The sequence below is a fragment of the Cataglyphis hispanica genome, chromosome 3 (genome assembly GCF_021464435.1).
Source record: "Cataglyphis hispanica isolate Lineage 1 chromosome 3, ULB_Chis1_1.0, whole genome shotgun sequence".
NCBI classification, from domain to species: Eukaryota; Metazoa; Arthropoda; class Insecta; order Hymenoptera; family Formicidae; genus Cataglyphis; species Cataglyphis hispanica.
This window is the reverse complement of record NC_065956.1, coordinates 1347770-1362756: the sequence shown is the minus strand read 5'-3', so window position 1 is coordinate 1362756 and position 14987 is coordinate 1347770. Positions and strand designations below refer to the sequence as shown.

At 39.4% G+C, this 14987-nt stretch overlaps 1 protein-coding gene across 7 annotated transcripts in view; it reads left to right on the top strand.

The window, feature by feature from the left end:
• The window catches only part of LOC126848500 (transcription factor 12), a 112931-nt gene that overhangs the window by 9566 nt on the left and 88378 nt on the right, over positions 1–14987 (top strand). For all 7 annotated transcript variants that reach the window (XM_050589478.1, XM_050589480.1, XM_050589483.1 and 4 more), the window contains exons 2-5: positions 6061–6110; positions 7679–7934; positions 8146–8174; positions 8537–8581. In XM_050589478.1, coding sequence (XP_050445435.1) covers positions 6061–6110; positions 7679–7934; positions 8146–8174; positions 8537–8581 — 380 coding nt within the window. The remainder of the gene's footprint in view (positions 1–6060; positions 6111–7678; positions 7935–8145; positions 8175–8536; positions 8582–14987) is intronic.

The following is a 14987-nucleotide window of genomic DNA, read 5'->3' as shown; positions in this document are numbered from 1 at the left end:
TTTTGAAGTCTTCCACTTTTTCCATGATTTTGATGTCTCGTTGATTTTATGATTTTTTTATCTTTATTTATAATTTATTATTTTATATATTTCTATTTGATATATACAATCATGAGAAAGAATTATTGAAAAAGAAATGTATTAATAGAATTATAATAGAATATATATATATATATATATATATATATATATATATATATATATATATATAATAATATATGTAATAGAATATTTAATTATTTGCTGGAAGAATTTAAAATATTAGAGATAATAATAGAGTTGATATCAAGTATTTTTTTTAAGCGTATATACAATATAATGCGTGCGTGTGTGTTAAACAATTTTTTAAATTAATTTTAAAATATTAAATCGCGTAAAAGGAAAAATTATCAAATAGTAAGTAATCTTGTTAATTTATGTATATATATTTTTTAAATAAAAAGATGTTTTCTCTCTTAAAATAGTAAAAACTCAGCGATAATTTCACGAAATCCTCCGGTTTTTTTTTCCTTTGGGCCAGTTGTCGTGCCGCTTTTGTATTCCTGCGGACTTCCGTCGGCACACGCGACGTTTCTTCCTATTTTCGCTGGAGGGGGAAATTGGAGCGTGACCAGAAAGTTTGTCTTCACGAAAATTTTTGCCTCCTGGAGAGAGAAACGCCATTTCCTCTTGCTTCCGCGCTAAGCCCCGTGAGACCCGGGTCGCGCTCTGCGGTTTTCGGGACTTACGAAGATCACTAGCGTAGATACAGGATCAGAGAATATAATGTCTGAAAGTGAAGGGCGTATTCGTATGTGCGTGTATGTGCGCGCACACGTCTTTTTCGAATCTTGATTATCCTCGCTTCGACGATCTCACTGTGCACCCGCGATTTGATTCTTTCGGCTCCTAGGACTACCATTTAAGAGGCATTGCACTTCCTGTGCAGTTAGAAAAATAATATCACATTTCTTAAATTTTAGAGAAATGTCGTCTTTATATTTTATTTTATTATTTTCCCTATATATGTAAAACTCTGTCATAATGAATTAATTTTTTCTCAAGATAATATCACAGGAATATTAGGTACATATATATTCGTTCAATCTTCTAGATTATTACTATATCTTTTATTTATAGCTCTGTTTGGGACTTTCTTTGCAAAGAGACTCTCAAAAGAGGCTATAAATTAATTTCTCTTTGTTAATAATTGACTCGCAAAACTTTATCGGAATAATCGAGATAATAGGAATGGCGCAAGCCCGGTTGAGCACCAATGGTTACCTGAGCCCTTTTCTACGTTTTTTTTCGTCTTTCTCGTCTGATTCTATTCTTTACTCCCTCGGTAGAACCCTATAGGTATCCCACCTCTTTTCGGGGTCGTAGGCCCCGAGGGTGGTGGGTCCCCCGCTACTGCTGTTTCTGTATACCTCAATGATCATGGCTCCTTTTTTCGCCGCCCTTCTTCTCGTTTTTACCTGCAGAAACCTCGAACACCCTTTCGGGTCGCGTGGCACTATGCGATACGCACGCGAATTCGACCGTAGGGTCGATGCAGTGACGGAATGAACGAATGTAGAGGGCCAAAAGCAAAAAATTGATAATTACTTTAAATTTATATATCAATATATGAAAAAAAAATTAAATGATATCATTATAACATAAATATTCATAACGCTTATAGAAAATAAATAATACTTGTGACATAAATATAAATATTAAAAGAGGAAAATAATTTTATGAAAATAATAGTTACCTCAAATTTTTTGTTTTCTAACTTTTTAAACCGAGTTATCTTTTTTTTTTTTTCATCGCATTAAAAGTGAAGTTTAATTCAAAGCGCATATTCCATATCGTTTCTAGACATTTTTAGAAACCATTATTGATACAACCAAGTGATTGAGCTACATGCGAGTCCAGCTTTCCAGTCATCAATAAGAAGTTGCGTTATTTTATTCCTTAATCGCGTTACATTGCAGAATTAAAATACTTAATGGCAATTTTATCTCTCAAAAAATATCCGCAAAGTTGTCGGAGCCGGTCGGCGCGCATCGAGATTTACGCGGCAGGCCCCTGTGTAAAGCTGTTTGTAAAATTTACATCGGACGCACAAAGAAAGTGTCGGGCATTTGTCGGGCGAGCTAATTGAATTAAGCCCGCCACGGCGCGCAGGTGTTCAATTATTTCCTTTACCGCTTTACGAGCTCCTCCGCCTTTGTCGTTCCGCGAGATTTTTCTTGGCGCTAGAATGACGCGAACGTGTGTAACCTGCGTGCGCGCAAGCTTGGCAGGTGATCCGCGAGAAACGATAGAAGGACGATACGATCGACGCGCGAGATAACCGTCTGAATTATCTTTCGGCGAAACGTGAAAACCGGCTGCTGCGATTCACCTGTACGCCGTTCGTCTTACATGAGGTGGTCTCCTTGAAATCTCGTTACGCGCGTTCACAAACGTCCCTGAACTTCTCTCTCTCTCTCTCTCTCTCTCTCTCTCTCTCTTATCTATTCATTGTTGGTAGTAATTATTTTTTCACAATTTGCAAATCTATAACGTATATATTGTTATAATATTGTTATTATTCCTTATTTTATTATAATATAATTATAATGTAGATATTAAAATTGTGTTTTGGCCGATCTTTCTAAGATACTTGGCATATATTTAGTATCGATGAATTTGAGAGTTTACTTGAATGTATCGAAATATAGCTCGTTGAGCCATGCATAAAATTGGGAAATTCCTTTGAAGCGATCTCTCCGAGTGAGTAGCAGCTGGACGAATGGACGGCGGATTATTTTTCAGTGGAAAAAAGCTTCACAGCAAAGTGAAGAGTTAAAGACCAGACGGTCATCTCACCCGGGAGATCGTGTTGAACATACTCGATCGAGCGTTCTTAATACGATCTCGCTACAGCCGTAGGTATTCTTTCGTGCGTGCTTTCATTGTCCCTGTACTTTCGCAAGTTTGCAGACGACTCAGCTTCTTTTTTTTGCGATTGCTTATTCCCGCGTAAACGATGTTTCTCCCGCAATTAATCGTTAATTTCAAGCGTGTAAATCTCGGTAAACCGCTGAAATTCTTCTCGACCTCTTATCGACCTACTGCGCCCCGACATTAAATCGCGAAATCTCTAGCCGAGAGCTATATTTTTGCGACCGCGAAATGCAGATATATATCCCCGAGTACTTGGATGTCGCAGCCGCGTGCGTTCACGCTCACGCTTGTCTATTTGTCGCTCTCGCGTTCTCCGCTTTTTTATGCGCGCACTTTTGTTCCGGGACGTCGCGCACTCCACACGAGCGAATGCCTCTTTTTTACGAGATCGTCAACGTTGAAAGTGTCCGGCAGTTTTGGCCTCGGCGCGCATATACGCGTCGCAATACTTCACTTTTCATATTCCAGTTTTTTATTCGATCGATGCTCGGCGATGCTCGGTCGTTAAAAGCTGGCTAAAATCTCGCTGATTTTATTTAATAATTAAATGTGTGAGAGAAAGAGCGAGTTTAAAATAATCTATCAAATCAATCAAATTAATTTTGTATTGTCTTAATTTGTATTAATTTTGTATTTTATCGAGTTTCAATTTCGCTAATGTAACTTTTTTTGTTATTATGGCTATGGTAAGAATCTAATTATTTTATTAGATGTCTTAAAAAGCGCAAAAAAAAATGTAAAAGAAAATGATGCAAGAATATCCGAATTATCAATCTTGCCAATCTTGAGCCACAATTACGATACAACTTAATGCACAATTGTGAATGAATTATAATAATTACGGTAACCAACTTCCGGTGTCATATGTCTTTTATTATGCGATTGGTACTTTGCGGATTTTCGGCAGAGCGAAACACGACCAACACATTGCGGTCGCGTGTCGCCCGTCGACAATCATCTGCTGTATAGCGGTTTCCGAGGTCGTGTCGCGCGAATCGTGAGGTGTAACATCGTATTAATGTAGCCCCGAAGACCATACAGATATTATCATCGCATCGAAATCTATCGGTGCGTATCGCGTAACAAACTCCGTGTCGATTGGAATGTACCATTCGTCCTATATTTCATCTCTTACGTCAGGCTACCCTTTTCCTTTGTTCGCGTATCGCATCTACCGCTTCTGCTTATTCATTTATTCGAACGTGTACGGAAAATCGAGTGCGAGAAGAGAGAAGAGATTGTTTCTTGGTAAGGATTCAGTGAAAAACATGTTCCTATAAAAAAAATGTATACTCTACACATTTTATTTTTTTCAATATATATTATATATATATATATATATATATATATATATATATATAATTTTATTAAATACTATTTATTATTATTTGCGTAAGATTTATTACACACTACGGAATATCACTTAAAAGAAAATTTTGTTGTGATGCGTTTTTGATATCAATAACTCTATCTGTGTGTAAATAGCGATCGTTCTCCACGAGACACACCCGTGCGCGGTCCATATCGGGGCGACACTCGCAACCAGCTAATTCCCGGCTAATTCTTCATCGAACAATTAGCGAACGGATGACGGCGGCAGAGGCAACGCGGAAGACGAACTAGTCGTGACATGGAGGCCCGGCGCTCAGCACTACGTCATAACGGTCGAGCGGGCTTGCGCCGGCTCTGAGGATGACACGATGGACCATGGTTTAGCTTGTCCTTTGATGCATGATATTGCGGAGTCGGTGCCGCACGCTTCGGCAAACATGTCACGAGCAAGCCGAAACTGTTAGGATTCATAGTTATCTCGGACGATCGTGTGCCGTCCGAGGACACTCGCCCTATCGTCCACGCGCGACTACTATACTCTCTATAATTGTAATATGTATGCTCGCGAGATGCGTATATGTTCATATACGTATGTATGCCTGTGTGTATGTGAGAACCCCGCGGCATCGCTCCACCCTTCCGAATTTCAGACTATAATGTCGTTTTGTTATCTCGTAGGACATCAAATTCTGACCGTCTTGAAGAATTTAGGAGATATGATTATTAATTTGTAATATATTTTCTATTGATGTTAATCATAATATAATACAAATTAATATATATCGAGACATATCGACAACATTAGAGATATACGAGAGACGCTAGCTTTATCAAGATGGAGAATGTGACCTCCCATTTTAGTATAATTTTAATGTGGTAAGGATAAATAAAGTTACTCGTGGATAATACGAAAGGGTACTTGCCGCTGCATATCTCGTCGAATAAAAATTAATCTCGATGCGGCAATACGTCGCCTTACAATTCTTTCCGGGCGCTTTTCCAAACGTAAATCCAACTGATCCTCATAAATTCTCCGCAAGACACGGTGCGCCTCGCGCATAGATTCGCGCTCCTACGTTATACCTGCTGTACGGGGTGGGCATTAATAACGGATGAAGCCCCGGACTGCGGCAACATCGTAATGTTTATCTCGTTGTTTATTCCGCGTGCGTACCACGATCGCAACGTGGAGAACGCGCATGTATGTATCCCCGCGTACGGATTCTTAACGCGATCGCGGTTTTGATTTATAAAGACGCATCGCGAATTTATGCCCGACATTAATTTTGCATCGACTCTTCTCGAGAGGGGAACTTTCTTTTCGCTCCCCTTTTCGCTCGGCGACTCACGCGCCAAGAATATTGCGGACTGTAAGATGCGGAATATTCTCTTTTTTTCTCATCTCATCCCCTCCTCCTCCTCCCCTCCCCCCTCCCCGATACTGCGGATATTTTTCAAATATCCTCGTCCTTTGTTTTCCTTTTAGTATCGCGCGGGACGTCTGTGCGAAGGATTACGCGCGAGCGGGATGATAAATTTATGTAGCAGCTTCGTATGTGTATTATGATCCGTACATTTAATAAAACATTCAACATAATTTACACTATGAAGCTGAAACTTGTATTTGGTAATAAATATACTGGGAATGTTTTGCGAATTTTTTTTTTTTTTTTTCTTTTTTTTACGTAGACACTATACACAATGAACTGCGGAGGCTTAAAAATTTTCTTTATTAATTTAATCTCTTAAATGAAGAAGAGCAATATTGCTTCCCGAAAATTGATCCTTGCGGTTTGTTTTGTCTTGTTTCAGAAAAGCCAGGATTTCAAACGCCGTACGGTTCCACAATAGACAATGGAATGGTGAGTGATCTTTTGATACTGACCTTCACACAACAATGCGATTCGCAGCAATTTTTCTGCCACCGCGCTTTGTTTCTTCCCCGTTCGAATCGGCCGATGCACGAGAGAAAAGTTGGAATATTCTTCCTTTGTTGCGCGAGTAACTTGGATCTCCAAACGAAGCGGGATTATATAAGAAATAGGAGTGTAATAATTATTGCAGTCGTAGAAGCAAATTTATCTGAGAAAAAGTTACTCGCTTCGCGCGCCGCCCGACTCCACTCTCCTTCTCCGGCAACCCCAACATAATCCCAAAACTTTATCTCGAGTGATATTTTTGGGAAGCGGTTCTCATTCCTTCTCTCTTATTTTTATTTTTTTGGGGAAAATATATATATTCTTATTTCTATTAGAAAATTTATTATTAATTGATATAAATGTAATATATATATATATAATATCCGAGAAACAACATATTTGCCTTCCATTCGAGTTTATTCATTTTAGTAGGCATTAATTTATCATTGCCAGTCATGAATTAACTCTATTTATCATATTGATATCTTTATTAATATATCAATAATTAACATCTAACATATTATATACACAATAGCAATTATGAGAATCACGAAATGGAACAAATATATTTCTACGCGATTGAGCGCCGTTTAACAACTTTAATATCACTTACGCTCTCTTTCTCTTATCCGTAACGTTGTATCTATATGACGGCATATCAAGAAACGCGCATGTTAAAAAAAACTGCTTTAAAACAACTGTTCTGTTTTTTTGTTGAAATTTAAAAAAAAAAAAAGTTAATTAATACTGCGCTCCTTTCGGAAATTTTTGCCGCATGAAACAAAGATCATCACCTATCGATTATTCTTGATAAACACATTAACGCGAAACATGTTGCGTTTTTTGCGCGAAAGGTCACCGTATACACGTGTAACGTGAGAAACCTTGGACCCACATCTACTCAACTAACTTTAATTTGGCACACTCTTTCCACTCGTGATAATTCGCAGATTGAGATATAATTTAACTATTACTTTTATAAACGTTTTATATGTATAAGCCACGAAAACAAAATGAATGTGATATATACTTAAATTTTTCAAAAGCGCTGGAGAGAGAGCAATATCTAATCGACAGTCGTTAAACCATAGCTGATAAGGAATATTGATTTCGATGCATGATTTATTGAAGCCGCCTCCGAATTATCGTAGTCGTATTTCCTCTATTTCGCATATCTTTCCCCTCGCATCGTTCTTTCTATCTCTCTCTCTCTCTCTCTCTCTCTCTTCCATTGCAATTTGCAACAGTTATTTGCAACAGATTTTTTTTTTTGTTGAAATTAATTTAAGAAGCTTTTAATATTTTGAAAATACGTACAATTTTTATCAAAATGATATTTTTCGTATTTTGGACATTTCGGTATATAAACGATACGCTCTATATTATCATTATTGCATCGATAACCCCCTCTCCCCCCTCCATTGTCACAATATTGCGATTACGGCTGTCGCATCCAGAGATGTAAATAAAAAATCGAGAAAAAAAAGAACATGTTTCGATTTCTGTTTCAGGCGTATGGCAGTGGTGCATTCGGTCCTACAGCGGGTGGACCAGGCGGGGGGCCGGGTGGAGGCGGCGGGGGCGGCGGAGGTGGTAGCGGGGGTGGTGGTGTCGAGGGCGCCACCTATCCCCCGGATTCGCCGTATTTTCCATTCGGGACCCGGGGTGTACCGGTTACCGTAGGTACCGTGAGCACCCCCTCCCCCGTCGTGAATCCAGCGACCCCCACTGGTACGAACGGCGCACGGTTACCTAATCCCGCTGGCGGTGAGTCCTTTGTTATCGCGTTATATTTATCGAGATAAAGTAAAAAAAGAGACGCGGAAATTAAGAGAAAAATGTGTATGTATTTAAAAGAGAAAAATTTTTTTTAATTTTTCTAAATTTTTGTTTATACGTAATATATCTTATACGTTTTATCGCAAAAACTGTTCTTGAAAAAAAATTTTTTAAACATAATTTTTTGTTATGATTTCAGGTGCTGCGACTGTAAAGAGAAAGAAGGACGTAAGTACTCTCGATATTATATTCATTTCATATAATTATTGTAAATTACTATCAAAGATAGGAAACACGCAACATAATTTCATTCTATTTATTATGCAAAAAATTAAATGTGTCTCCATCAGTTTTGCTCTTTTTCGCGGCACCGTATATATATGGAAGCCTCCGACGAGGCGTCGAAAACAAGCGTGACTCACTCGATCAATGATTAGGCAGCTCTTGAATCTCACAATCGATAGCAGCCGCGTTTAGATATTGCTTTCAAATATCGGCGTGTCATACAACGATCACGTGAACGTATTTTTCGTGTATTCAATCTGCTATCTTTCTAACAATATTTTCAATTTTTTTTTTTTTTCCCACAGACCCTCGACGGAGCAGAAGGAGAAGTAGTAGCAACGCAGCATTGGGTGAGTTTAAAAAAAATCATATAGTATATCATAATTTTAAATACGCAATTAGGTTAACTCGTAAATTATAGTTTTTGCTCGCATCTCTTCGGCGTCTAACACAGGAGCGAGAGATGAACTCATGTTCGCGATCATAATCTTTATGACCAACGTTATTGAGGATGATGATTTTACCATCCTACATCGACCGATACGAAACGCCAACGTTTCGTGATATTTTCCTCAAGAGTTTTCAGTCGGTCCGCTTAAGATTTTTCCTTCTTAGGTAAAGATGACAAACATAATAAAAGCTAAAATTATTTACCGTTTAAAATGACATCATCTAATTGATTATATGGCAATAAAAGTTAATAATATTGAGAACATTATAATTACAAATTTATACATCATATATAATGATCATAAGTAATCTCTCTTTTCATACACTTATCTCTTTTTATGCGTTTGAAAGAATGATTATTAGACTATCTGCGGATACGCATACGCGTAGAAAATTTGACACCCGTTACCAATGCGCGGATTACTATTACAGGTAACTGTTTGCAATTCAATGTCTCATGTCGCGTAAACAAGCAACTGAGAAAATTAAACAACAATCGAGCCGAGGCGGCGCGTTAAATTTGTTGTTTAGAGTCTCGTGTTAACTAGCACGGGGAATGAGCGAATCATCGCGTCTCGTAAACGCGATGCGCGTGCACGCGCGAGCGTTAGAAAGAGAGAGATATAGCTGCCAGGCCTTTTGCAAACAGATAAAAATATCGCGATCGATCGTAAAAAATTCAATATTTATCATTCATCTTACTTGAGTTTTGCTCAAAAAGAAGCAAATTGTCTTTCGACGCAATGAACCATGCCAGCAGCTGTATAAATCCTTTCGATGCATCTACTTTTAACTGATTTATTAACAGATAAAAATCGCTGTCAAGGCTCTCTCGTTTTTTTGCTGTATCGTGGAAAATTTGAAAGTGTCGTAATCAAGGAAAAGATAAAGTTCTCTGTAATTACAATAGAAACAAAAGATTTAAAAAAGATTTATTTTGATTGCGGTAATTAATCATTTTTAATTTATTTTTGCATATCTCCATGACGCATAAAAATATGCATAGTGTCTAAGAATTACTTATCTATATATATGATTATGTAATAAAAACGAAATTACTTCATGTGTTGCCGCATTATAATGCACTAAGGAAAATGGAAACAATAATAAATGAACGGAGGACCGTGTACGAAAGAGAATAGGATAAATCCACGAGTGCCCCAACGGCGAAGATCGCCGCTAATCCACGATGTTCCCTCGTTCATATAAGCCCCCGCGATGATTTATTCAGCGGGCAAAACTACGCGATTACGTTTCTATTAGGATATAGGCACCGACGGCGTCCTCGAGGGTGCTGTAACCGCCGTCCCGAGTGGCTCCTACGGGAGTTTCACTTATCGTTAGCACCGTCCGCTGTCCCTGCGCTTCCTCTTTATCTCTCTCTCTCTCTCTCTCTCTCTCTCTCTCCGCCTGTTCCCCTTTTCGAGCTCTCTCGAACATGCCCGTCGCCACCGTCGTCGGTGACGGTGTTAAAAAAACATTTCACGTCGTTTCCGAAGGGAATAAATAACCCTCCGCGTAGCGTCGAAAGGCCGTCCAGCAGTTCGCCTCGTAATTTTCGGCCCGACAACGGGTCACTGACTCGCATAATCAACGCGTCCACTGCGTTTGATCGTATGTATCCTAGCTATCGCAGTAAATCTATACGCGCTTGTTCCGAAATCGCTCGGACGATCTCTCGGCTCATAAATCCTTGCGATGAGTTCGCGGTCGATTTTTCTATGTACATAGCAAAGAATTTTTCATTTTTAATACTATACCTTTTGTAAGAATAAGAATGTAAATCTTAAATCTTCAATTAACTCCTAAGTTGCATGGAAAATTTTTATTTTTAGACTTTTTATTTTTATTAATCATGTAAAGCTTCGGTTTTGATGACGCTACGTCTCGAGACAATCGCGAATATTTCTCTTTAATCCAACCTTCAATATCTCCGGTTGAAAGGACATCCGGTGATTCCAGGACACTCTGCAACGTCCGCGTACCTACATTGTTCTTAATTTCTCGGCGAGAGTTTCGGGTACCGCTTTACGAATTTCCGTCGCGTTTCCACCGCAGGGGCAATCTTCGGGGCGTGCGTTCGAGTCGATGGTGCATCGGTCGATTCGGTTAGAATCCCTCAATTCCGCGAGTCTTTTTCAGGGGGCTCCGTGTATGTTTGTGTGTGCACGGAGGTCACGGCGGACCATATGGTGTCGCGTGCTGCGGTCGCCAGACCGTGCAGCAGCAGCGGCGACGGCGCACACACACACACACACACACGCACACACAGATCTCCGCTCTTTCCCCTTCCCCCCCCCCTCCCTCCCTCGCTTCCAAAATGTCTTCCGTACCCCGCCGTGTATAGATCCGCACCCCGGCCCCCGGATGGGTTTCACGCTAATTCGTGGCTTCGTGGAATTTCCTGGGAGCCTCTGGAAGGCCTCCGATCCGATCCGATTGCGAGGCTGCTGCCGTATAAGTGGCAGAAATTTACACGCGCTGTCGAACGAGCGCTGCCTGTTTCTCTCGCGATGGACCGTTTCTTTTTAATACGTGGTATTAACACACTTGCGCGCATATATTCAATATGGTGGTATCGTATTGCCCGGGTATATGTTGCGGCGTTTGTGCCGTTGTCCTTATGGTCCTGCGCGATCGAGCTCATTTTCTGCAGGATTCGTGCCCTCCTCTTATTGCGCTCGCGCAAAAATTTGGAGACGAACTCGATGATAACAGATAGTATATTTTCGGACGATATATACGTCGCGTCATTCGAGTTGTAGCACAACGAGCAATACTGGTTTTACCAGTAGGAGAGGGCAGGTGTTTGTTTCGGATAGCCCTAATTAAAGTAAGGTATTTTTAAATTCTTACGCGTCACTCGCATACTTTATTCAAGCGGAGATTATTCATTTATGCAATACATTGGCTCAATACATGGGCTTTGCGCCAGGTGAGATTGATTAACTTTGCGTTTAATTTCTTAATCATAGCAGTCGCTCGAGATTTTAATTCGGTTTTTGCTATTCTCTCTGTCGCGTTATTCGTACCTGTCATTAGAGTTTGTCGCTTCGCAGCGGTAATTTCGGATTCAATATACCGTTCAGTGTCCGATTAATTGCGTACCTTCTGCGAGCGTACCAGGCTAATGGAGTAATCAGAGACTTTCGAGATGTTCTTTCAAAGTCAAATTGAAGGTTTTACATTTAATTGCCTCGTAAGACGCAATCACCGGACATTTATTGTCGCGTTCTCTCGCTCGGCGTACGAAAATATCTTCGATGAAAAGTGCGGGGAGGAAACGCCCGGTTTAATTAATGAATAAGTCACTTATTAACGGTCTTTTTCCCTCTGCTCGCACTGATGCAGTGTTCCGTGCATGTTTAATTACGCGGCGAAATTCGACCACATTTCATTACAAGCGCATTTCATGAAACTCTCGACGAAATATACGCTTCGCGTCGACTTCTTCTCCGCCTCTCAATTGCTATAAAAATCGATAATTCAGTGAGATGATTTTGCGAAAATTGCTCAATAAAGTAAAGATTCTCAAATCTGAGAAACATTTGCAACATTTTCGGAATTAAGTAAAATTAATATAAAAAAAATAAAACTATAGTAAAACTGTAACGATTATATGATACAAATTTTAAAAAATTGTAAATTTTTTTAATAAATTTACAGAGTTAAAATCACCAATCACATAATGACGAAAGCAATTGTTCTGAATCGAATCTGTCGTTTTTTTTTTTTTTTTTAGAAATGGCGTCAAAAATTTTTTTCAATGAAATAGGCATTTTCGCGATTTAGTTGCGAGAGATGCTGAATTTTTCGGTTTTTAGTGAATCTCATTGGCACTGACATTTTCATCGCTGATGTTGCGAGAAATGCCATTGCATTTATTTATCGTCGCGCATTTCGTATTTTATAATGACCAGTTGCATCGTGGAGGAATCATTTTGAAAACCAAGTTTAGTCTCGTTTAAGAGGCGCCGTGAATTTCGCCGTTTTTTTTTTTCTTTGACATTCCCGCCCTTTGAGAGACCGATTCCATTAACGTTATATGCATTTTGAAGAGAAACTTAAATTATAGATTCTAGTTATATTGCTATTCTTTCGAATGTTACTTAATACCTACACGAAAAACGGAAAAACGGCTTTTATGTATTCTTTGGCGATTAAAAAAAGTGAAAGAGAAAGGTATTTATTAAAGTTTTAGAGTAACGCGCTCTAATGCACGCTCTAATTGTAAGACATCTTTTTAAAGATGTAGAGATACAGTATAACTTATCTCCGTGCCTCAAATTAGTTTGATGACTTTCTATTTGTAATTAGACTCTGAGGAATTTTAAGCACCGTGCAGCAAATAAAAAAAAAAAAAGAATTGATCTAAATTGATCAAGGAATCCAATGAAAGGCGGCACGCGAGAGTAGGCTTAGAAATTACGTATAACGGATTATTTGCTCTTATAAGATTTTAAAGCAAAAAGAAGCCGATTTTATTCCCCAACTTTGTGATTCGCACAGCGGACGGAGATAATCTCGATGATGGGGCGTAATATGAAGCTCTGCGCGTGATGCGCAGGGGAATTATTTATCGGTGGCGAGATTTATCGAGCGTGAAACGACGTCGACGAAATAGCACATCCTGGAATTTCTCTCTCCTTCTGTCTACGGCTTGTATCGCGCGCGCGGATCCGACAGGAGTATGTCCTGCTGTCTCGTCAGCGAATCAATTATCGAGAATCGCGTGCGAGGCGGAAGAAGGAGAAAGAAGAGGAAGAAGAGTGCGCGGGACGGAAAGAGAAGCGGCTTCGCGCTGCTAGAGACGTTCGTTGAACGTTGTTTGACGGGCACCTGTTGCTGGTGTAGCGCACCAACTACCTCTCTCTCCTCGCCGTGTACACTCTCGTCCGACTAACGTATATAGTTCCTCTCACAACCCTCTTCCTCCTTCTCTTGCCTTTCTCCGGCGGTCCTTTCATGGCACACGCTACTTCGTCCCCCTTTTTGCACGCCTTTGCATTTGTTTACTCGATTATTTCGTGCTTCTTTCGGAAACGAGGAAGTGAGAATCGCCCTTTAACATGAAGATTGATCGGAGGAAGTAATATATAATAAATTAATGAAGAGTTTGATGAATCATAGATTTATAACTCGTACGAAGTCTACAGTGGATCTTGGATTTATCTTATGCGTCTCTCTAGAGTTATGTTGTTAAAAAATAGATGATCAGCACTGGTTCCACTGATGGTGAAGTGTCTGCGGAGATTTAGTATGCTTTTTCATCGCGCGTCGTCGTCTTTATATGCTATTATTGGAAATAGCGATGACGTAAGGCGGGTAACACGCGGGCGCGCGCTGGGAGAGAAATCTGACCTTTTTTTTTATTTCTGTAGAGCGCGCGAGTTTCGTCACTGTAATAGTCATGCGGAGGTCGTAATTTCGTGTGTTGAAATCGTGCGAGATGCATACGAGCGCGTTTCGCAGCGATTAATCGGCCTTCCCTTATCGGATTCGGTAAGTGGTTTTCGAGTTGTTCGGTATTGTCCGAATCCTTTTATACTCCAATCTCATCCGTTTTTCCCTTCATCGGTTTCTCCGTAACGGCACGTGTACGCACTCACTCACTCTCTAGATACGCTGACAATTTTATTACCAGCTGAAAGTAGACTAACTGTAAGCTCTGCGATTACAATGGGTCACATATATGTCACCCTCGCCTATAAGATATAAAAATTATTCCACAGTTATAATGTAATGCACTGAGAGAAACAGAACGTAGATACAGACTAATGTAAAGTTGATTGTAATATTTAAATTTATAATTTTATGTTATGGCGCACAACAATATATATATATATATATATATATATATATATATATATATATATATGCGGAAGTAATATTTAAATGATATTTACGATATGAAAATTTTCTATTAAGTTTGTAATTGGCGTGTGTGTAATTGAGATCATGTGAGCGAGTTTTAGATTATTTCACAAGAGAATGTATTTGCGTTTAATCGCGTTTTATATTTGCGAAACACCAGCTAACTGCGTCATTCGCATTCCAATTTCGACGGTTGCAACGACACGCGAGATACATACGGTAAAATGTAAATCCCGACCGTGCAGATACTCGTCATCTTGTACAAAGATGTAATTGTGTTTATATTACAGCGTTTGGAAAAACAGATTGCGAGAATTCTTTTTCACGGATACCGTTACTTTTCAGTAAATTATAGCTTCCCAATGAGATGATTCGAGAATAACGAAACCACCATCGGTCGCGAAGATATTGGTATCCCCGTTATGTCGCTCT